This window comes from Phacochoerus africanus, chromosome 8 (assembly GCF_016906955.1).
Source record: "Phacochoerus africanus isolate WHEZ1 chromosome 8, ROS_Pafr_v1, whole genome shotgun sequence".
Lineage (NCBI taxonomy): Eukaryota > Metazoa > Chordata > Mammalia > Artiodactyla > Suidae > Phacochoerus > Phacochoerus africanus.
The window spans coordinates 9,463,423-9,486,036 of NC_062551.1; the positions used below are offsets into that span (position 1 = coordinate 9,463,423).

General features: G+C 47.7%; 1 protein-coding gene across 1 annotated transcript in view; it reads right to left on the bottom strand.

Moving 5' to 3' along the window:
- Nucleotides 1-22,614, bottom strand: part of WWOX (WW domain containing oxidoreductase) — a 957,466-nt gene that overhangs the window by 653,311 nt on the left and 281,541 nt on the right. Inside the window, exon 8 of the mRNA XM_047790837.1 lies at nt 18,178-18,442. Within this exon, the coding sequence (XP_047646793.1) occupies nt 18,178-18,442 (265 nt within the window). The remainder of the gene's footprint in view (nt 1-18,177; nt 18,443-22,614) is intronic.

The window sequence follows — 22,614 nt, forward strand, 5'->3', positions numbered from 1 at the left end:
CTGGCGCTGCCCGTGCCTGTAAAGGGGTCCGAGAATTCAAACCCTACTTTACCTGTGGACGCAGAGGACGTGTGAGGACACGCAAAAAGCACTCGGTCCACGGCCTCACACCCAACAAGTGCTTCTTCTCTGCCCTCCCGGAGTCACCCTGCAACTCTGAAAACACGCCAAAGGACACTCACGTGAGGATGCTCCCGATACAGGGCTGCTCTAAAGGCGGGCGCCCCTTTCAGGACGATTTCAACGGAAAGCCACGTGGACTCTCTGGGAAGCAGAGCCTGCCAAGGAGCACTTAATCTATCTGGTAGTGTCACCCGCCATCAGTTCAAGCAGGAGAATGAATGGGACTTATCATACGCTAATGACGCTCATTTAGATGCAGGTATACAAGCTGCTAACTGGGAACCTACTGAAAAGCAGGACAATGATGTCGGTGACTCTTGGCTTCTGTCCTGATTCAGCTTCTTAAAGACAAACAGAAGATTTCACAGGCTACCTTGAGAATCTGTGGGTGGCTTTCCACTTCCTCAGGTTACTGATGGACACCTCACCTGTGCCATATGCATTCCCACGTTACCTTGCTGCAAGGAGACCCCACCCCACGCCAGGCCCCACGGGAAAAGTAAGAACGAACTCATGCAAAAAGTCACCATGAATGTGCAAAGTGACCGCAGAGAGGGCTGGTTAAGGGGGGGCTAAGTGACCGCCAGAGAAATGATGGCACTCAATCTAATTCCTGCTAGAGACGCAACAGTTTAAAACCACATGTAAAAGTATATTCTAAAATACCCGAAAAACAATAAGAGTAAACTAGCCCTGATTTTTAAAATCATCAGCAAAATCCCCATCACCCACAGATCAAGCTGCCGTGTGGAGCTGGTTTTATGGGCACCAGAGAAACACCGCCTGCTGCCGTATTCCCTTCCAGGGACGCGCGTAGCCTGACTTTATGAATATTCTTGTCACCTCCATACTCGGGGGTCCCTGTGTTTAACTCTCGGCACATCACATGAGCCTGGAGTCCTGTGGGCTGGTGGTTCCCAGCTGAGAAAGTTAACGCAGCATCCGCACTTGATTAATTTCAAGGGCGGGGAGGAAGCCAATGTGAATATGTAGTCGTTTGCTGCAGGAACATCGCTCTGGATGTACACAAAGAGAAACAATTAGGTATTTCTCTAGGTCTTGAAATAGTTTTTAAAATGCTGCTTTATTTAATTTCCCTAACCGTGTATGTCAATAAAAATACGTGTGCAGGCAGGCAGATGTCTGGAAAGACGGGAAACCTGCCTACAGGGACCCCAAGTTGTGACTCCCCTCGCCCATTACATACCCCGCATGGAGCTGCAGCACCAACGCTGTGAGAGGTCCCGGAGAGGTGTGTGTTTGTCCTGAACAGACAGAAGCTGCTGAGACTGACAGGTAAAGACTTTCAAAATAAAATCGCTTCTAGAACTGAATAGAGAGCTCGGTAGGCATCAAAGCAACACCCAAGTTCCTATGCAGCTAATTTGGGGGCAATTAATTAACAAAAAAAGCAAAGTAAGAACAAGCTAATCAAAGGTGGTTCTGAGATATTCCAATATCAGATTAGAGGAGCTCTGTGGTGGTAAGAGGTTTGGGAGAAAGCCATTTATTCTATTATATGTCATTTCTTGGAATTTGGGGGGCTTTGTTTTGGCAGGGCCTTTTTGGCCACACCCACAGCATGTGGAAGTTCCTGGGCCAGGGATGGAACCTGGGCCTCGGCAGTGACAACACCAGATCCTTAACCCACTGCACCACAAGAAAAGCCCAACCTCTTGAGTTTTTTTAAATTGGATCCTGCAATGTTTCCTTTGTAACAACAAGAAGGCCTTCAGGCTGAATGAGAATGTAGACAAGCCACTGACATCCTTTTAAAATACTTACCCACATTTAAACTAGAAGAACATCCCAACACCAGCAGCCTGTAATAATAGCGCATGCAAGTGCAAAAGGTAAATCTTGCTCCATAAAAAGGCACTGACGTCTGAGAGCTCACAACTAAAGCACGCGCCACACTCACTCACGCGTATAGACCGTACAGATCAATGAATTGGAAGGAAAGCAAAACCAAGTAACACAGAGAATAGCAGTCCTGACCTCCGTGGCTGGAGACCCAGAAGAAGATGAAGAGGAGGAGGAGGAGGAAAGGTGTTTCTTGGGATGAAGGCAAAAATGCTCGACTATCATAGCCCTTTACTCAGGAGACGCAGAAAACCGACTGACTGAATTTATAGCATAATGCCAGCTCTCCAGCCACTGAAATATCCAATCACACAAGAAATACGCATTCATTCCAAACACTGGACGGGCCACTTGAGCGAAACCTTTTCATTGTGCTGCGGAAACACCCTCTTTTGGTAAGAACTTGAAACAGTCGCCTAACATCCAGGGTTCACTTTCTGACTCTCTAAATGCAAGGTCATGGCCTGGGTAACCTCTAGGTTATGACAACCTGGGCCCCTGAGATGGCTCAGGTGCCCTCAGTTCACCCCATCACGCAAGCTGCTGGCAGATCAGCTCTTCCCATGTCATCATCCACTGGCCTCCCTTTAGAAAGTATAATCCACTCGTTTACTAATCCTACCCCTCTAGGTTATAATTAATAGGAGCAACTAACCTGGGAAAACTTCAAGTAGTCATGTAAGTGAAGTAAATTAAATACGGAGGTGACATGGGGAATGGAAACTGTTGGGAATGAAGGTTTTTTTCATCTGCTCGAGGCCCACGAAAGACGCACTAGTCATTCCATCACTTTCCTGCCACATTCTACAAGCCAATTCCAGGCTAAGCCACCCACGGGTGAAACAGAGCGCCACCTACTGGCATCCACCGGTAGTGATATGAGTGTACACATGTATTTCTGTGCATATATACGTACTGGGTTTTTTGGCCACGCCCATGGCATGTGGAGGTTCCTGGGCCAGGGAATCAAACCTGCACCCAGTGGCAACCCGAGCCATAGCAGTGACAAGACTGGATCCTTAACCGCTGAGCCACCAGGGAAGTCCCATACATTTTTAATACCATACGACTAATGCTAAAACTGGTTGATATATATTCTGCTTGTTGATTAAATTTTATAAACTTATATTCTGTCTAGCAAATGCTGAATGCTAATTTAATGTAAGACCACATATACTCTAGACATGGGATACAAAGATAAGTAAATGTTTAAGCCAAAAGGTGCTGAATCAATGGCAGGGAATCAGGGGAGGTGGAATAAATACTGAAACAGAGTCTCTAGACCAGGTTGGACCAGATCAAGCTGTGCCCCTTCATCTGTGGGGGATTCCTCAGTTTCCTCATGGAGAAAAAGGGAGTCAGGAAAGTTCCTGAGTCCAGTGAAAGGGCTAAGTTCACGTTCTGTTTACACGCTCCCCTCTGTGATCCCCGAAATATTAAGATCTCCCAAAAGAAAGCTTAGCATTTGGGAAATAAAGATCTGTGATTTTTTTTTTTTTTTAAGTCAGGTAAAAAGAGCTTTTTGTCTTTCCTTCCACTGATTTTGGTGGAATTCACCTTCACTTGCTCAGGACAGACACTTAAGTCACAAAGCGACCCTTGCATGCTGAAGCTCTGTGCCCCAAGAACTGTGATGAGTCATTACCTTGAAAGCACCTAGAGAACCAGCGGCTAATCTGGACTGAATGCGAAAGTGTTTTGCCATTGCATTCAAAGTGGTGAAGGGGCATATTGGCAGGAGAGCTTTTGCTGCCCTGGGACAATCTTGCTTTGGAAGAACCACCATCAGAGATGTGAGAAAGGCCTTTAATGAGGACCACAGTAACACAATGAACAAGAGGGGGGCGGACATGCACAGTCAGCACAGCACCAGCGGGTCTGAACACTGCCAACTCTCCTGGGTGCACAGATTAAAATCAGAGGCAGGCACACTGCGAGGGGCACTCCAGCATCAGGTAGACCATCCTTCCGGGGGCATCGGTTAAGATATCACTTGCAGACATGCTGCCAGCCCATAAGGGGGTGAGCATCCTGCCTGGTCACAATGCAAACAGCTCTTTATAAGGATGATGGGTCAATGCTGTGCTCACTAATTCTGTAGTTTCATCATCAGATGGCACTGCAAATCTCATTACATACTTTAAATCACGTGTACACGGTTTGTTAGTGTTGGTACTCACTAAAAGGCCACAGCTATTTAAATAATGAATAGGCAAGATCATTTTTAGATAGATTTTGCAAGTGACATGTGTAGATATTCTAAATATTCTCTCCTTAGACGCTGTCTTACATCACTCATTAAGTGGTAACACCAAAAAAGACATGTTAAGATGTTTCTGAAGTGGTTTGCAATTCTAGTAATTACTTCTAGAAATAAACATTACACCTAGCTGAATGAAAAATATGTTACGTTAAAATATAGTCCCCTATTAACTCCATCAGATATCCTTAAGCAAGAATTTAAGCCAACTGCTTTTAAAAAGACAGGATAATAATTTGTTATGCCCTAAATAAAACATAACTATTAGATATTTTCCTGCGCTCGTGCGTCTGCATGCACGCATATGTGGGCATCTCACCAAATTCAGCCACAATGTGTGTATCCATATGTCGTCTTTCTGTTTACCTCCCATATTCGGTTACCACACGGGAAGTTCTTTCCACTTCTACTTTTGCAACATTAAGAGCATTATTTCTCCTGCCTCTTGGTCCTCAGTGCTGTCTCTGTACCAGCTCACAGGATTTCTAAAGGGTCCATTCTTCCAGCCTCTCTCTTGGTCTTTAGGCTAAGAAAACTCTGCCTCTTTCAACTCACTTCCTGGCTGTCGTGAGAATGGCCTCTCTGCAGGCCAGGGACAGTGAAAGCCAAGAGCGACCGCAGGCGGTAGGGCCTTGGCACTCGGTGCTTCACTCCACCGGGGAAGGGCCTGAATCTCCACGCCACCACCTTCAACAGCTTGCTCGCTTCCTCCAAGCTTTCTTGGTAGTAACAGGGAATACCGCCCAAAGACTCGAATGTGAGCAACAGATAAGGCGCGAGCCCAGGTCGTGGCACACAGCACCTGCCCAACAAGTGGTACGTTCTGCTGTCACCATCGTCGTCGTCGTCTTACCGTAACTATCACGATTTTCTTTCACGGCCGCATTCAGAGCACATGGAAGTTCCTCAGAACCACGCCAAGGCCAGAATCTTGAAAGCACTGCATCCGACTGGGAATCAAACCTGAGCCACTGCAGTCGGATCCTTAACCCAATGTGCCACAGCAGGCACATCTCATCATCAATTTGAATATGAAATCATGAGATGCCCTGATCCACAGCCAGGCCTGCAGTGTATTTTTTTTTTTCCTTCAGCTCCCGTCTCACCAGAAATCCATGTTCATTGCTCGAGCCTTTGCTGTAACAAGGATCCTACCTGGATTTAAAACCTGGAACGGAGTTCCCGTCGTGGCGCAATGGTTAACGAATCCGACTAGGAAACAGGAGGTTGCGGGTTCGGTCCCTGCCCTTGCTCAGTGGGTTAACGATCCGGCGTTGCTGTGAGCTGTGGTGTAGGTTGCAGACGCGGCTCGGATCCCACGTTGCTGTGGCTCTGGCGTAGGCCGGTGGCTACAGCTCCGATTCGACCCCTAGCCTGGGAACCTCCATATGCCGCGGGAGCAGCCCAAGAAATAGCAAAAAGACAAAAAAAATAAATAAATAAAAATAAAACCTGGAACTTTGTACATCATGGCGTTTTGGCATGTATTTGATTTTTTTGAAACACGGCACTAAAACCTTGTTTGGCTTGATTCCTGAGGTTCTGAAGCACCCTCTTCCACTTGTCCCTGGTCCTAGCCCCGGCCCTCACGGCTGCAAGGTCATTCTCCCCCTCCTGCTTACATGCTCACCTCCTGCCTGTCATCTCCCTGAGACAGCTTCGCCTGACGACTCTCAGGTCCACCCCCAAGGCAGAAAAGCACTATGCTGGGGCGGTCCCACCTGGCCTCACTCTAAGCTCCTTCCCATCTCCAGCCCTTTGAACGTAAGCACCCAGAGGCCAAGGGAAAGGATGTGCTCACTTTCGAATGTTCTGCCCCAACGTCAGCACGGGATGAACGCTCCTTGGATGGGCCCAGAGCCAACGGTTTTCGAGCAGAAATTTTCAGAGGGGAGATTCTGACAGAGTGAGCGGTGACCCACGAGGGGTACACCTGGGCCACTATCAGCACTTTAAACAGCGAAATTCACCCCGGAGGAAACGAGCAGAGGACACGGCCCGTGGTGAGAGGACTGTTTCGCCGAACTTCTGTTTCGGACACGCACACACACATACATGTCACACACAGAGACACATACACGTGCACACGCCCAGGTGTACGCACAGTGGGCTGCGACCTCAACAAGTCGGCAAGTGAGCGACACTGAAAGATACTGTTCCGGAGGAACAGCAGGACAGACGCCCTGATCTGGCTTTGGTTACTCGCTCTGCCGCGACACAGAAAAGGCAAGAGACCCCAGAGTCAACCAAGGCTTTGGACGTTTGGGAAGGAATCTGATCATCAACATGTACAGAGACCAAGTCTGGCTAACTGAGAAACCCGACAATACTGGAGTGGACCTGCAGAAGAATTTCTCAGAGGTCAGCAAAGAAACAAGGGTTGGTCTTTTAGCAAATGAAGAACACCTATTTCTGGTTGAAACAGCCATCACAAAGAGACGCCAAAAAAGGGGGGTCCTGGGAAAAGGAGTTCAGGCACATAAATTTATGAAAAAGCAACAACATAACCATCTTGTACCGTTTACAACTCGATCAGGTATTTCACTGACTTAATGGAATTCACCCTGTATTGGACTCCCATGAAAAAAATTGATCAGTGTTGATATGGTTCTGATTAAAATGTTTTATTCATCAACACAGAATTTTTTAAAGGCTTTAGGATCCAAATAGTGGGCTGAACCTGCTGGCTTTCTCTCCTCCTCCTCCACTTCACAAACAGAGTTTCTAAGTACACATGCCGATCTGCCTGATACAGCAACAGACAAACCCACGTACCGAGTTCCTGCTGTCAGCATGGGGCCTCGTGCATTGCCCTCGCTCGGTCCCGCTGTCTTTCTCAACCAGCCCCAGTTCACCGAGTACTAAATACAGAAACTTTTCACAAAGGTAAGTTTTAAGATACGAATAGCTTCCTGGAAAACAATACTGGGCACAGGGGAAAAGACCAAAAAAAAGGGACAAATATCTATTGACCCAGCCCTTAAAGAACTGTGAATGAATATACACACATACTCATTCATGTCTGATTAAAAGTCTACTATCCTGGCAACAGGCACACTGCTCACAGCAATCGTAACTACTATTATGTAAATCACACAGAGAAGAAAAAAAGGTGAAAGGTTTATAGTTCTGAAGAGCAGATGCTTTTGCTACACTTTTTTCAAAGGTGTTGTAAAATCTCTTTGGTTGAACACGGACCATACAGACCTATGTCCAAAAGTACAGACGGAGAGAAAGTTGCTTTGGGGCCAGCGTTATTAAAAGAATCAATGGAATATGCCTCTACTTCAAACTAAATCATGTTATTAATTCATATCGAAGCTGCTTCCAAAAACAGGTTTAAGGTGACTTAAGAACAAGCATAGAACAAGGGAACAAAATGTAGTACAGTCACTAAAGACCAAAGGAAGCTGAAATGCCATCATGGGCATTAATATGACTTGAAAAAGCACAAAATCGGATGAGGAGCTGCAACAATACATTGTTATAATTGCATTGTCAAGAGGAAGATACTGTGGTAGCTCCTCAGGGGTCTTTCTGGGAGTTCAGAGTTAAAGGGCATTTCTCATGAGCAGTGGCTTGATACGTTTGGGGGCCAAATGACAGACAAGATCTTGGACAAGAGCTCCCTACATGTCCTTAGATGGCAGTGAGATTTCAGGAAAGGTCCCACTGACTGGAAGGATACAGAGAAAACCAGCACATGCCGTAGGCTTGGCCTGTGCCCTCATCCTCCAACAACCTCAAGATGTGGAAACTAGTTTCCCCTTGCGGCAGAGATGAGGACAAGCCCAGGTCCACAGAGGTAGCGTCACTTGCCGGTGATGACGGGGGCACCAGGAAGAAGGGCCAGGACTCGGAAGCCCGTGCCTGGCCTTTCTGAGACACTGCAATGCATTCTTCTTTGGCACGACAGGCCCCCATGCTCTCCTCTGCCCACTCTCCTCATTCAGTTAGAGGGGCGGTGGGCACTGAATGGGTCAATGCACGGGAGGAACGGAGAGGGGCTCTCGGCACAGGTGAGCCCTGATAAATGGGAGCCGTGGTTCCCGTCGATGTTGGCTGCTCTGTCCTGGGAGCCTAGAGAACACACACTTACACAGGGAGCACTCCCAGCGAACCTCCCTCTACTCTGAACACGTGTCAGATCCACACGCCACAGACCATCACGGAGGCTGCCAACGGACAGGTGGGCTTGGCAAAGATAAGCCAAATTTCTACCTCGTTTTTGATTCTGGCTTTGACTAAAAAAGGCCTCCACTCTGGGTTCGAACATGAACCCAGCAGAGCCTTGAACCTGGCACTGAGAACAAGGGGCTTCGGGCAATGTAACAAAACAAGCTTACGGCTGATGGGGAAAACACACGGCAGCAGAAATGAGATCCCTCCAGGCTCAGCAGACAGGAACCCTCTGTGATCCCCCCTCTTCACCCATAAGAAACAGGCAGCCCATCGCCAATGGCTGCAAAGGAGACAATGAGGGGAGAAGACCCCTCTCATTTTCACGACTGGGTGTGCTCCAGAAATCCCCTTTTGAAATACACTGTGACTCTTTTTTTCTTTGCAACATCTTGGTGTCTTCTCTCTGGGAAATGTGCCGGGGTTGATGCTGAGATCTCAGCATTCTAACTGTGTGACCTGGTCTTTCACCGACACAGAGCATCAGCAAAGAGACGGATGGCACACAGGCATGCCAGCACGCCAGCCAGGGAAGGTGCTGTAAGAAGTAAAACCAGACTGACTGCAGTCACCTGCCTAGAATATTAAAAATACATTTAAAAAAATTCTAACCTTCCTAGGTTTTACAGGGCTTTTTTTTTTTTTTTCTTTTAAGGAGTGAGAATACTAAGAAAACATTATGAAGGTCTCAGTAGTTGATATACAGTTATTTTTTTTGGATCTCGCAGATATACTTTTTATAACTTTTCTGTGAAAGGAGGGACTCTCTGGCTCAGATGACTTGGACACTCTTACTGTTTATTCTTCCCTTTTTTGAGCAGTCAAGAGAGATTTCTCTTAGTACTTCAAATAAATAAGATATCCAGCTGAACAAACACCATGCACTCCCGTAGATGACTTTGGCTTCATAAAGAATATTTCACTTTCTTTTTTTCAAAAATGTAAATGATTAAAGAGACCCCATCATATGAAACCCAAGGATAAAATGTTTCCAGTGAGGGAGAGCCTCTACAAGGTGCTACATGGAGAGAAGCAGAAATCCCCAGCTTGGTAAAAAGCCTCGATATTTCATAGGGGAAATTGGAATATTACTAAATACGCTAGTTTATTACACATTTTAACAGGAATAGTGTTAGAATATGAAAATCAAACTTCACATTCAAAAATCTGTTTTCTGCAAATAGCAAAATAGAAGTTTTCTTTCTTAGATTCCTATTAAAAACAAAACAAAACAACAGACCACCCAAACTATAACAACCAAAATTATGGAGACAATTCATAGTCTGGAATAAGAATAACATTCTACAGGGTTTTGACATGATTGGTGAACCTTATCTACTTTTATGGCTTAAAAAAGACCAGAATCTCCGGTCAATTTTTTAAACTCAATCCAAATCTTGGGAATAGGTATTTCTTCAGAAAGAAAGTGTAGGCCACTGATTAACATTCCTCTCCAACCCCTACTAAAGCAGCATGAAAATAAATACTTGACTTTAGAAACATAATCCACGGGTTTCTTTATTCTTTTCATATCCTTTCTTATTAAAGGACTAAATCTTATCTCCCATCATGAGACAAAAAATGCATAAATATATACATGTTTTTTCTGAAATGGGTGCATCTGGTACCTCTCAGCTCAGAACGAGGAAAGACAAGAACACAGCAAGGATGAAACAGGAGAACAGCAAGCCAAGATACCAGCACTGGTAACAAACACTGCGGCTCGAGGCCAAGAACCAGCAAGGTCTGGGAGTAAATTTGCCACCAAAAGGCACCCCCCCAAGAAGACCAAATAAAACTGGCTTTTCAAGTATGACAGGCAGACTCTAAGACAGCCCTGACACCCCTTGCTTCCTGGCAGTGATCCCGCAGTGAAATCCTCTCCCTGGGAACGTGGCTCAGGCCCACTGCCTTGCCTGGAACAAAGAGAACTGGCAAAAGTGAAGAGAGGGCCATTCTGTGCACCTGGTCACACGGGGCTGTGCCACCTCCGGGCCGGTGGACTCTCTCTTCTCTTTGGCTCTCATACTTTCATAAAGCAAGCTGTCACAACGGGGGAGCCAAGGTGGCAAGGGACCAAGAGAGAGGCCTCCAGCCAACAGGCAGAGAGGAACCAAGATCCTCAGCCCACGAGATCACGGGACCTGAACTCGGCCGACCAGCCCAGAGCTGGGAAGCAGGCCCTTCCTCGGCTGAGCCCTGAAGTGGGGACAGCCTGGCTGATACTTTGACTGCAACTTTCAAGATGACCCCAAAGCAGAGGGCCTGGGTCCCAGACACACAGAATCTGAGAGAGAGGTGGATGGGGTGTCATATTTATTCAAGGGCACAGGCTGAAATAGGTGCTTACGAGGAAGAAGAGACCTATGGACTAGGTTAGCTTAGGCCCTGATCCAGCCCAGGACTGTCATGCTCCCCTTCACCCCAAGCTGGCAAGTGTGGATGGATCTGCGTTTCACAGTGGGTCCCCCCCCCCCCACTTCCTGCACCGACCCCCGCCCTCCGGCTCATTACTCAGTTAACTGAGATGCAGTCAGAGTAACTGAAAGTTTGGAACCCTGGGGTTCAAAAGATGCACAAAAGGATTCTGGAGCTGAAACAGTATCTTTGGAATCTTCTAGGCCAGTCACTCCCAAGAGGAAGCCCAGCATTTTCAACAATGAGAACAACGGCCAAGGCAGCCCTGAAGTGGTTTTCCCTGAAGTCGAAAGCACTCAACTGAAAGGCTGCTTTTTGTCTCATGATATGTCCCGCCTACGGTTTTTGGCATTAAAATGTCCATTCTTTGATAAAATGCTGGCGACAGTCTACGGCGGTGGTGGGTTTGCTTCTCATCTGGAGGTTGCAGAATAAAAGGGGTGAAGCTGCATTCGTCTCCTTTGTAAAAAAGCTCCTTTCAAACTCCACTGTAAAATATGAAACCTGTGGGACAACTCATCTTGCTTAAGTGACTCACTTTACGGATAAGAAAAATGAGGCCCAGAAAGAGCACGTGCCTTGCTCCGAGACACACAACTGTGTGATTCCAGCAAACTCTGAAATGACATCTCATGAGGCAAGACAGAAAGACGCCACCCCGCAAGCAGGGAGGCTGGCACTTAGTAGGTCCTCACGGAACAGGGGGACACGGCGCCCAGTGATTTTCAACATATTCCTTTACAGAGTCGTAAGGGGGAGTGAGGGTGTGGGCTGCAGCTTCTGAACCGTTCGGACCCCAGATTCAGGTTCTGGTTACAGCCGCTGGAAAAACATTACCTTCCGCCTCAGGAGGAAAAATCAACATGTCCCATGTCCGGTGAGGGACATGAAAATCAAGGTTCAGAGAAGAAACGTTTCAGAAACATCAGAAACATCGTTGCGGGGCCATACAAGCTCCTGGCGTCTGCTGAATCGCGCTGGCCTCCAAGATTGAAACTGCGCTGCGGCCAAAAATCACTGGAAAGAAGTATGAAATTGGAGAAAAGGGAACCGGAGGGGAGGATCAAAGAAGGCAGCGCTGACTTAAAAGCAATAAAAGAGCGGGGCCGAGAGTGAGAAAGAGGCTCTGTGCTCCTCAAGGGCCGGCGGGGATGCAGAAGAAAAGGAAACGAGGAAGATAAAACTGGGGGAATTTCACATCTTGGTTAAATGTTCATTAAATAATTTGTCACACTTATTAAGGCCAGATAGTCACTTTCTCCCCTCTCGGGCGCTCATTCGGGAACAAAGGCCTAACCAGACTTAAAACACTGCAAAGAAAAGAAAAGAAAAGACAGCCATGCCAAGCCCCCGCCCCACAAAACCAGGCATGTTTGCCTCTTTGTTTCCAACAAGGAAGAGAGACTCTGCTCAGAGCCAAGGGATACTGCTGGTGGCTAATAACGGGCCACTGGGAGGGTTCAGGGCAGGCGCCGTGAGGCCCGGCCATCCTGATTGCCACTCTGGGTGCCACCCGGGCGCTTTCTCGGGCGGGGCTGGTGCTCTTACGCCTCACGTCCACGGGGACAGTCGAGCCCCCGTGACGGACATGGAGCCCTCGGTAGGAGAAAGGGCATCGCGAGCAAAGGGAAGGAAAGGAACCCCCTCCTCATCTGACAAATGATGCTCATGATGACGATGGCAGTGATGAGACAGGCGCACTGTGTGCTGAGCACGTTCTAAACGCCGGATGCTCAAGACCTTTTGTTCTCAATACAGGTCAGTGGCAGCCACAGCGGCTACTGTTTCCTGAGCACCTCGCACATTCTTGATGCAAGATCTTGTTCAATTCTCAACACAAGCCCGTGAGGCAGGTATAACGTCCCGGTTTTACGCTGCAGTAAAGCCCAAGGGTGGCCCAACCACAAAGGGTCCGAGGAGTCTGTTTTTCAGGAGCATGAGTCCTGGCAAGAGCAAGGCAGCCAGGGAATTCAAGCCTCCCTCGGGAGCCTCCAAGTATTTAGATTAGTGAAGAATATGCTGACATTTCCACTCTGAAAATCGTGTTGCCTTCCCCCCCCCCCAACACAGAAAGAGGGCCCTGCTTTTCTACTCCAAGGTTCCAATAAAGATGCATGGGGGGGGGTTGTCCTTGACAGTAACTAGAGTGGAGTCAGCTGCAGGTATTTAAAGGGTACTGGGGTGGGGGGGGAGTATTTTTCTAAAATACTAATTTAAAGAACAAATCAACATCTATTATCTCCTTCATTATGTTTGAAATTGTACATCTATAAATCACCCTGCAGCGGGTTCGTCAAGGGCAGAATTACCCGGCTTGGCTTTCCCGAAGGTTAGAAGAATGACACCGTTGCTTTTCCTAGTTATAATTTATAACTGTGCAACAGAACCAGCACTGCAGGCCCATCCATTAGCAGCGGAGCCGCACATCTGTTTAAACTCAGCACAATGACCGGCTTTACACGGCCACGGGAAACGTAACCCAATCGTTTCAGAAGTTCTACAAACTCAAGCCGTTTTTTAAATGTAAAATGATGTGAAACTAAAGTTCTCCCTAAAACATCTGCTAAGCTCTTGCTACCCTAACACATGATACTCTTTCTACTGTTACCTGCCAATGCAAATATTTGGTTGCACAAAACACCCTAAGAGGCACGAGATGGTGATCAGCTTCCAATTTACATACAGATCGAAAAGAGCTGGCTTGGACCTAGGAACTTGAGCTGACAGGTCCTTTACCAGGACCGAGAGCTTGTGTGGGGGAAAAATGGGGGGGGGGGGGGGGCGTGAGGATTCATTTCATGAACGTGCTTTCAAACATTTTAAAAAGGAAACACAACCGCACGACTCGATAAACGTGGCAGGGGTGGTGTGGTACATGTGACAAAGGAATTGAACGTGGAGGAGTAGCTGGTGGAGGGCCTGCCAGCTGATACTCCATTTCCTTGAGCAGGTTGGGTAGGTGCCCTGTGCTTTTTAATTGCAAAATAAGGAGGGGATCCTAACATTGCGGATGGCTGTGAGCAATAAATGAATACAGATGCGCTGATACATAAAGCATCATGGTGTCTGGGCGTACCTGCCAAACTGCATCTTACTTCAGTGTGTGACAACAGCTGCAAATAGCCAAAACTCCCGCTGAAAATCTCTTTTATCACCAGATAATACAATAGGCCTGGTTTTGTGAATTAAGCCCCAGAGGGTAATATGTATGTATGAATACATTAAACGCACTAACATACAATATATGTTAATGCACATAGATGCAAAATGTAATTCTAGAGTATGTAAATAACAAGAAAGCTAGACTGCAGTTTCCGTCGTGGCGCAGCGGAAACGAACCTGACTAGGAACCACAAGGTTGCGGGTTCGATCCTTGGCCTCGCTAAGTGGGTTAAAGATCCAGCGTTGCTGTGAGCTGTGGTGTAGTCTGCAGATGTAGCTTGGATTTGGCCTTGCTGTGGCTGTGGTGTAGACCGGCAGCTACAGATCTGATTCAACCCCTAGCTTGGGAACCTCCATATGCCATGGGTGCGGCCCTAAAAAGCAAAAAAAAAAAAAAAATACAACTTAAAAAAAGAAAAAAGAAAAATAAACCTATAACCCACATATGATGGATGTGACTTTGTAAACCAGAAAGCTTCCAGCGAAATTCAGTTTAATAAGTTACAAAAAGAACCATGTATCTTTTTCAAAACCGTATTTTAAGACAATACTATTCCAATTTTTTTTCTATTGTTTTTATTTTGTTATAAATGGGAAGGACGAGGGGAAAACACTGTTCCACCAGAATCTACATACGCCTATCCTGACCTCTGGACCTCTGGAGGAAGAGGTGTCAGAGGCATGGCTCTACCAGTAGGGGTCACTGTGCTGAGAATTAATCCCTATGAGTTTCTCATTAGTGATTATTATACTGCGGGCGGCCAAAATGGAAAAATTAATTAATTTCAAAGTGATAATGCATTTATGGCAACAATTAGAAATGTATAACTGTAAAAGGGCAACATTTAAAAGACAGATTACATTTAATAAAGTTGCACAAGAACATCCAATTGTAAAATTACTGATCTGCAACAATATTCCTTAAAGAGACACTTAAAATAGCCTGACTCCATGAAGGGTGACCTAATTACTGTAACTAAAATCACCATTGTCACAGCAAGTCACAGCAAATAAAAAAGGGACGTTGATATTAGAATACTGCTGTTTAACACTTAAGGGAGCCAGCTGCAGCAGAGAAGGAAAGCAGGGCTTCTGAGCACGAGGCCGGGTTGTGTTTCTTGTTTCCTTGACCTTGTACAACAGAAAGTACATTCCAGAAACCCTCAGGTCCAAAGGAAAACACTCTGAAGTGAAATGCAGAAAGGACGATGGGTAACAGGGACACTGCATCCATGCCGAGGGTCTTCAAGAGCATTAAGATCCAACTTTTAGACAGGGTGGGGATGGGATGCAGCTACAGGGCTTAGGGCCAAAAATACTTTGCGTCAAAATGGTAGCAGTGCACGCTTCATCCACAGAATAATATCTTATCATGATGGAAACAAGGCCAAGCCATGTAAGGAAGGAGAAAACACAAGGTTGACCCTTCCAGGAAGTCCAGGCTGTCCGACCAGCAAAATACTAGATCCCAGATCTAGACTCACGCAGAGTCCTCTCCTATATGCAGAGTCCTCCATTTTCATGGAAGAGAAGTGACTGGCTGAGATTTGTGACAAGTCCGTAATTCCCACTCCACATCTTTATGAACCTTAGTCGTATGGAGGTGATGTCTAAGCAACACCACCCAATACCTAAATGCATGAGGCTATCACAGATGTTATATCCAATACCATCAATCCTCACGCCAACCACTATCTCCATTTTGGTTAGAAGGTAACAAGCTGAGAAAGGTCAAGTGCCCTGCCCAAGCTGTTCTGATTCTCAAGGGTAAGAGCTGGGGCTTGACCATCAGGATCATAAGCAGGAGAGCTGATTGGTCCACTGTCCCAGGAAACAGCTTTCTCACACTTGCCTCCACGAGGAAGTCCCATCACATCCCTTTTGTAATACAGGCTAACGGCTCACCTCCCCTGCCCTTTGGTGGAACATTCCACCACAGCCAATACAACTTAAAACAAATCACTGGGGGGCGGAGCATCAGGGGGTTGGCGACATCTCCATTTTTCTCCAAGCCTTCTCAAGGGTTATCTGCTCATTTTCTCAGACCCTCTCACCCAGGGCCACAGAGACCAGTTCTTGTTCTACCTGTTGCCCACACTACTCCCAGTGGGCACTTCCCTGACTGGAGCACTGGGGACCAGGGCAGGGGCTGCCGAGGCCTCTGCATACTGGCTGGGGAGGGGGAACAAGCCATTCACGCTGGGTGTCAGGTATCTCTGGGACCAGCTCCAGGTGTGGCAGTCACTGAGCTTCTCTTGACTCCCTGGGCTTCCCGGCTACAAGGCGACACTCCTGCCTTGGCTTCCAAGCCACACTCTGGTTTTCCACTTGGCTTAAATCCCGACCATAGTTACACCCCAAGAGCAATATTCTGTGATCACAGCATGGTTGCCTGCCTGCCTTAACGTGCTGCCACATTCAAAATTCCTCCTATGAAGGCCAAGGATCAGACCCTTAGGACTGACCTAGCTAAATGCTGACGTGTTACGACCACGTGAAGCATCAGACCATGATCGAGCCTCTCCATCATTTTCCGTCCACGAGCCCTGGCCAACGGAGTCCAGACCACATGGTGAGATGGCCACGCCAGCCCCAGCAAAGTCCTTGTACTCACACACCCCTCCAGGTCTTTCCCATCATATTCCTCTGTTTCGGGAAATCCCAGAGGAAGGAACATCCGGACTCTCTGATGTTACAGAAAGGAGTTCCTTGCTCCCGCCGGTGATCACACCCAAGCGAGAAAATTCAAGACCCAGAGATTGCAAACCATACTCAATGACCGGCCCAGGGGTCTTGAAGGCGCCGGGCCAGGGGGAAATGAGGAAGGATGCTCCTCTCTCCTCTCCCCCTCGCTGACCGTGAACACCCCATTCGGGCTCCATCAGCAGCACCGGCACCAGCTCAGACCCGCTCTCCTGCTCATCACCTCTACCGAAGGACCTAACGGAGAACAAACCAAAATCGTGCTCAAAGACACCCCCGTGGAGAAGCTACTCTTACACAGTCACGAAGAGCCAGGCAGTGGGGAAGCCTCTGAATCCTGGGACACACACGCTCTCCCGTTACCCAGGGCTCCTCCCATTTCTGCTCAACTCTAGGCGCTGGACCACATGTTCTCACTGGACCACATGTTCTCACTGTGCATAGCGACCAGCTGGGCGAATCAGAATAAAAGATGCACTGACTGACTTTCGCTAGCTCAGAAGATTTGTGCTGCATCTGTAAACACGAAGGCCAAGGACGGTGGACAGGAGCGACTGCGGGAGCAGGTGGCAGCGTGTGCCACACACTCCACGGGGTCGTCTGCCCAGAACATGGGTGTTAACGACAGGGTTTGTGATACCCCTAAAAGCCGAGTGTGCTTGAGGAAGGGGTAATTTTCAAGGATTACATGTCAAGGTTGGCTACCTGGAATACTGGTGTCCACTAATAAGAAAAAAATTTTTTTTCCCAAAGCCTTGTGTTTTGGAAAATACTATACCGACCGTATTGTGTAAAACGTGCTTTCTTCATTCAAATTACTTCCTACTCAAATGCTCTCATGGAAGACGTTTCCAGACATGGGTGTGGTGTGACCAACAGCAAACACTTGACACTTACCTTAGGGAACACTTCCAAATCTAATCCCGGTCGTGTGATGTGTCCACAAGGCCTCACCTCTGGGAAAGTAAAGAATGCAACGCACCTCGAGCCCACCAAGGACTCTCCAGGAGAGGTTTACACCCATTCAAAGAAGAATTTGGAACATCAGACACAGACACTCAATGGAAACAAAAGAATCACATCTGCTGATAAGTCAACAGTCACAAATGCATGGTTTTCACCTACTTACACAAAACACGCTTTTGAAAGCACTGTGCTTATTGGGGGGAAACAAAATCACATCAAAGGCAAACAACTTCTTTCCATCGAGACTTTCAGCCACAGACGTCACACAATATCAAAAAAGCACACCTTGTACCTGAGTCTCCGCAACCCTGCTGGAGAAACAGACGCAACGCGAAAGTGACGCTCTGTGTTCAAGAGCCCATTCCCGCTGCCTTTACAGGCCTGACGACGAGCTCATCAAGACCAGACTCAAGACACAAGAGGCGAGAGGCACAGGAAACGCAAGTACCTGGGTTCCCGAGGACCTGTCCCACGAGGTGCACTGGAGGCAGCTATTCACTTACCATGGACTTGGTGAAGGGTCTGGCCAAGGTGAAGAGCAGCGTGTACACCCACCAGCCGCGATGGAGGGAGGAGAACATCATGTTGCCGGGATGCACCGCGTTGGACGTGACCCCGCGCGGCGAGAGGCGGCGATGCAGCTCGTTGGAGAAGAGGATGTTGCAGAGCTTGGACCGGTTGTAAGCCAGCATGGCCCAGTAGTCGCTGTGCGACGGCGAGAGGCGGCTGAAGTCGAGCTTTCCTGAAGAATCGTTAATGTCTGTAAACCTAAAAAAAAAGAGAAAATGGTGTAAGACGCCGCCAGTCTCTGACTTCTGATAAAGTTTTTTTTTTGTTTTTAGTAGAAATCTGAGGAAACCACGCAGAGATGACTGCAAACTCTACTGGGCCAACATCCATCGAAACAAAGTCTCCTTAAAAAGAGACAATGGTGATTGAACACTATAAACCGACTGAGTCCAAAGACACACTTTTAACAAAGGCCCCAACTTACAAACGGAGCGGAACCCCCACCCCACCCCACCCCCGCCTCTACCACATATTTTTCAAAACCTTCAACAGGAAGTTCAAGGATAATTAAACGGAAAACCATCTTCAATGAAGGGCTGCTGCCCTTGGAAGCAGAAAGACTGCACATTCCCCATCTCTGCCGGGGCTCTCCTGGGTTGCGTGAGCCAGCGTCTGTCTCCTGTATAGTTTCATTCGAGCATCCCAGTAAATAGAGATGAGTCTTACTGCCTCCAAGACTCTTTCCCAGATTAAAAATGAATGATTACAATGGGGTTATGACCTTGGTGAGGTGCCATCAATAGTCTTCCATGTTTAAAAGATAAATGCAAACAAAGCCAAAACGAGTTCTGGCAGAGGCGGGTGTTCTTAAGTGTCCCCACGGCGTGGACGCACACAATCCAAGGGAGTCGTTGATGGCTTCTAGTTGGGTCTGACGGAGTCGTTCAACACCAGCTGTTTGTTTCTTTCCTTTCTCTCTCTTTCTTTCTTCCTCTTTTTAAAAATAACAACACAAATAGTGCCTTCCTCCCAACCTTTCCCCCCAAAAAGGATAAGAGCAGGAATTTTCTAGATGAAGGTCGCATCTTTGTTAGGGACTCCTCAGAGTTTGCATCATTCAATCAACCCTGGGCATGTGCCCTGAGTTAGGAAGCGAGCGTAATGAGGCCACTTGAGATCCACGGCTGTGGGAAAGGAAAGCAGGAGGCTAAACAAAAATCTTTGCATAATCTGGTTGTTCCTTAATGTGAGCAGTTAGGTGGAGCTACGACCAAGAAAGGCATCACAGGGGCAGATGAAATTCACTTTTTAATGGAAATTAAATATTCCTTCTCCAGGACTGTAGTCAGTGACATCCAATTTCTGAAGTTAAATGACACTGCCAAGCTAAAGTCATCAACAAAGCTGATAGCCAGAAATGTCAGCGTGGATATGGCAACGAGACCCGGAAGCTAACTGCTGGTGCCTGCTTTCCTGTGCCCAGAGCACAGGGGGAGCCCAGACTTCTGAGCTTCATCGTCTAGAGCAGTGGAACTGAGTGGGAAATTTGAAAATTTATGGTTGACACGACCATTGCCGGGGAGGAGGGGGCGGGGACGGTAGGTGTCCCTGTGATGCCCACAAATCCTGCTCAGGGAAGACGGCCCCTCCGCTGGACAGTCATGTAGACAAAAGCCTGGGTGTGATTCTCTGGGCCTAGAGCCTGTGCTCTACACACATGCACCACGGCAACAGCCACCAAACTTCCAGGATCAAAGTACAAGCACGGACGTGAGGAATGAGTGCACTTTGGGATTGCTTTTGTTTTGTTTTCTGGGGCCCCGCCGGTGGCACGTGGAGGTTCCCAAGCAAGGGCTAGAATCAGACCTACAGCTGCCGGCCTACACCACGGCCACAGCAACGCCAGATAGGAGCCGAGTCTGTGACCTATATCACAGCCCATAGCAATGCCGGATCCCTAACCCACTGAGCTGGGCCAGGGACTAAACCTGCATCCTCACGGATACTCATCAGATTCGTTTCGGCTGAGCCACAACAGGAACTCCTCACTCTGGGATTTTAGAGGTCTGACTCGATGCTGGTGCCACCAGAGTCTGCAATGCTGCACAACTGCCAACAGTGTGCATGGGCGAGGATCCCAATGGAAGCGGCTTATGCGGGGACGTGCATCCACTCTGGCAACTTCCCTTTCCAGTCACCCTGCCCCAGTGCTGACACGTCAGAACACATGCCATTTGGTTCCACATTCATTTTTTTCCCTTATCTTACAGTCAAGCTGGGGCACTGAATTAAAACCTACGCAAGCAGGGAAGGTACAGCATTTCTGAACGTTATTTCACCACAGTGACAAGCCGGTACAGAAAGGCCGTTCTAGAAAAAGGGACTGTTGAGTTGGGAATGCAATGATCTAAGGTGTGGGCCGTGTCCCAGAAATTCCACCTGCTCTGAGGAGAGAAGAGCATCAAGGATGTGACGATACCTAAGAGGCACAGGATAACTACCGCATCCTTCATTTGCCGGCCATTCTGCTCTCATCACCTTTCTTAGCATTTTTGTTTTGCCCAATCCAGATCAGGTGCCACTTCTTCCAAGAAGCTCTCCCTAACTAACTGTCCCACTGCTTGGGTGGCAGTGGGGGAGAGAGTGAAAGAAGCCAAGGAAAGCAGCTGGAAATCCATGTTTCCATGGCAACTACGTATCCACTTTGCAGGACCCAATCCCTAACATCCCCAGCGTTCAAGGACCGACCACCCCCCCCCCAACATCAGCAACAAAGCAAGTCAAGCCACCTTTGTACCTTGTGCCTCTGACCTTATCACACAGATGGCACTTCATTCCCTCACTTGCTTCTAACCCTGGAATGTGACCTCGTGGGAGGTGGACAGCGAGCTCCTTGTATGCTGCCTAGCACGACACGTAGCAGGGTCCAACACGTAGCAGGTACTAAATCAGGATTAAAGAACTGAAATCCGACGGAGCGCTTGGAATTCCAAACTAAGGGCCAAGTTTCCCTTATGACGAAAAGCTCTGTTTCAAGGTTGGCTCAAAAGGCAAAATTTACCATCAGGTTCAGCTGCGTTGTGTTCTTCACGAATATGTGCATGGGGCACTTACTAATGTTAGAATGATTTCTCTCCTTTGTTTTTTTTTTGGGGGGGTGGGTGTGGGGAGAGCTGGGATCTAACCCGCACCCCAGCAGCAACCTGAGCCCAAGCAATGACAACACCGGTTCCTAACCCAGTGAGCCGCCAGGGAAGTCACCCTGCTAAGTTTTTAAGAACAATGCAAAAGTATCTCATGCCTGAGAACACCAGGTCGATTCAACTCCTAAGAGCAGGTGTTCATGCCTCGTCCCAAACCCAGAAACAAGGGGGGGGAAAAATCCACCATGATGAAAAATTCAATGGAACCGAGTTGCAGGAAGGTTTTGAGATGGAGAAGCAGAGCTACACACAGGAGGACCGCCCTCTGCAAGCAGCCCTCCCCCATAAGCAGACCCCTGAAGTCCTGGCCTGCTGATCTCCTGGGTGGCAAACTCATTTTTAAAGCCTGATTAGCTTATATTGACAATCTTCCAGGAAGGGAGGGGGGAAGGCTCTTTGATTCCTCTGAGCCAGGGCAGGGCGGGCCTCCTGAAAAACGACAGTGTTCACCTCCCTGTTCAAGAGGCAGCAAAGCAACTCTGCAAAGGCTGCCTACTCTGTTTTCAAGCTGAAAAACGGACAAAGCCAAACAATAACATCTTAATAAAGTTATCCCCCTACTGTGACCCTAAAATGTTAACATTTGCTCTCTGGACACTACCATTGGCTCTCGGGGGGGGAACTCTAGCTTGTATGTCTCTGTACACTGCTCCTTTTTTTTTAAAAAACTGAGGATTTTTAAATTACCAAACTAAAATAATTAGGATTCTGTGGAGACAGAAGCTAGTATGTTCAAAGAGGAAGACTGAATTTGCATCAAAAGCTCTGTGTGTGTGTGTGTGTGTGTGTGTGTGTGTGTGACTGGTGCGTGGCTGTGCGTGTGACTGTGCGTGTAGCAACTTGGCACCCAACACAGCTGCAGCCATTTAGAGCTGCTCAGCGAGCGCTCCGCTCTTTTCATTCTATTTTAATTGTTATCTGAGAATTTTTTCACAGCGAGGAAGTCCTCATTTTAATATGATGGATTTTAGGTCTGCAGAAACTCAAGTCTCTTGCTCAGACTCCAGATAAGTAACTAAAACACAGTGAAGATACAGAGAAGCTAATGCATATTTTGCCTCGGGGCGGTCTGGTGTAATATTTTCTGCAAACACAGGACTTTATTTTTCCCCTAACAGGGGGTCTTGACTCCCAGGAAGAGATTCCGCCAAGGTTTATGGAGGTAATTAGCTAGCAGCCCTTCTGTTTGACAGCCTGGTTCAGGGCTCTGGGTGCTTGAGCAGTTGA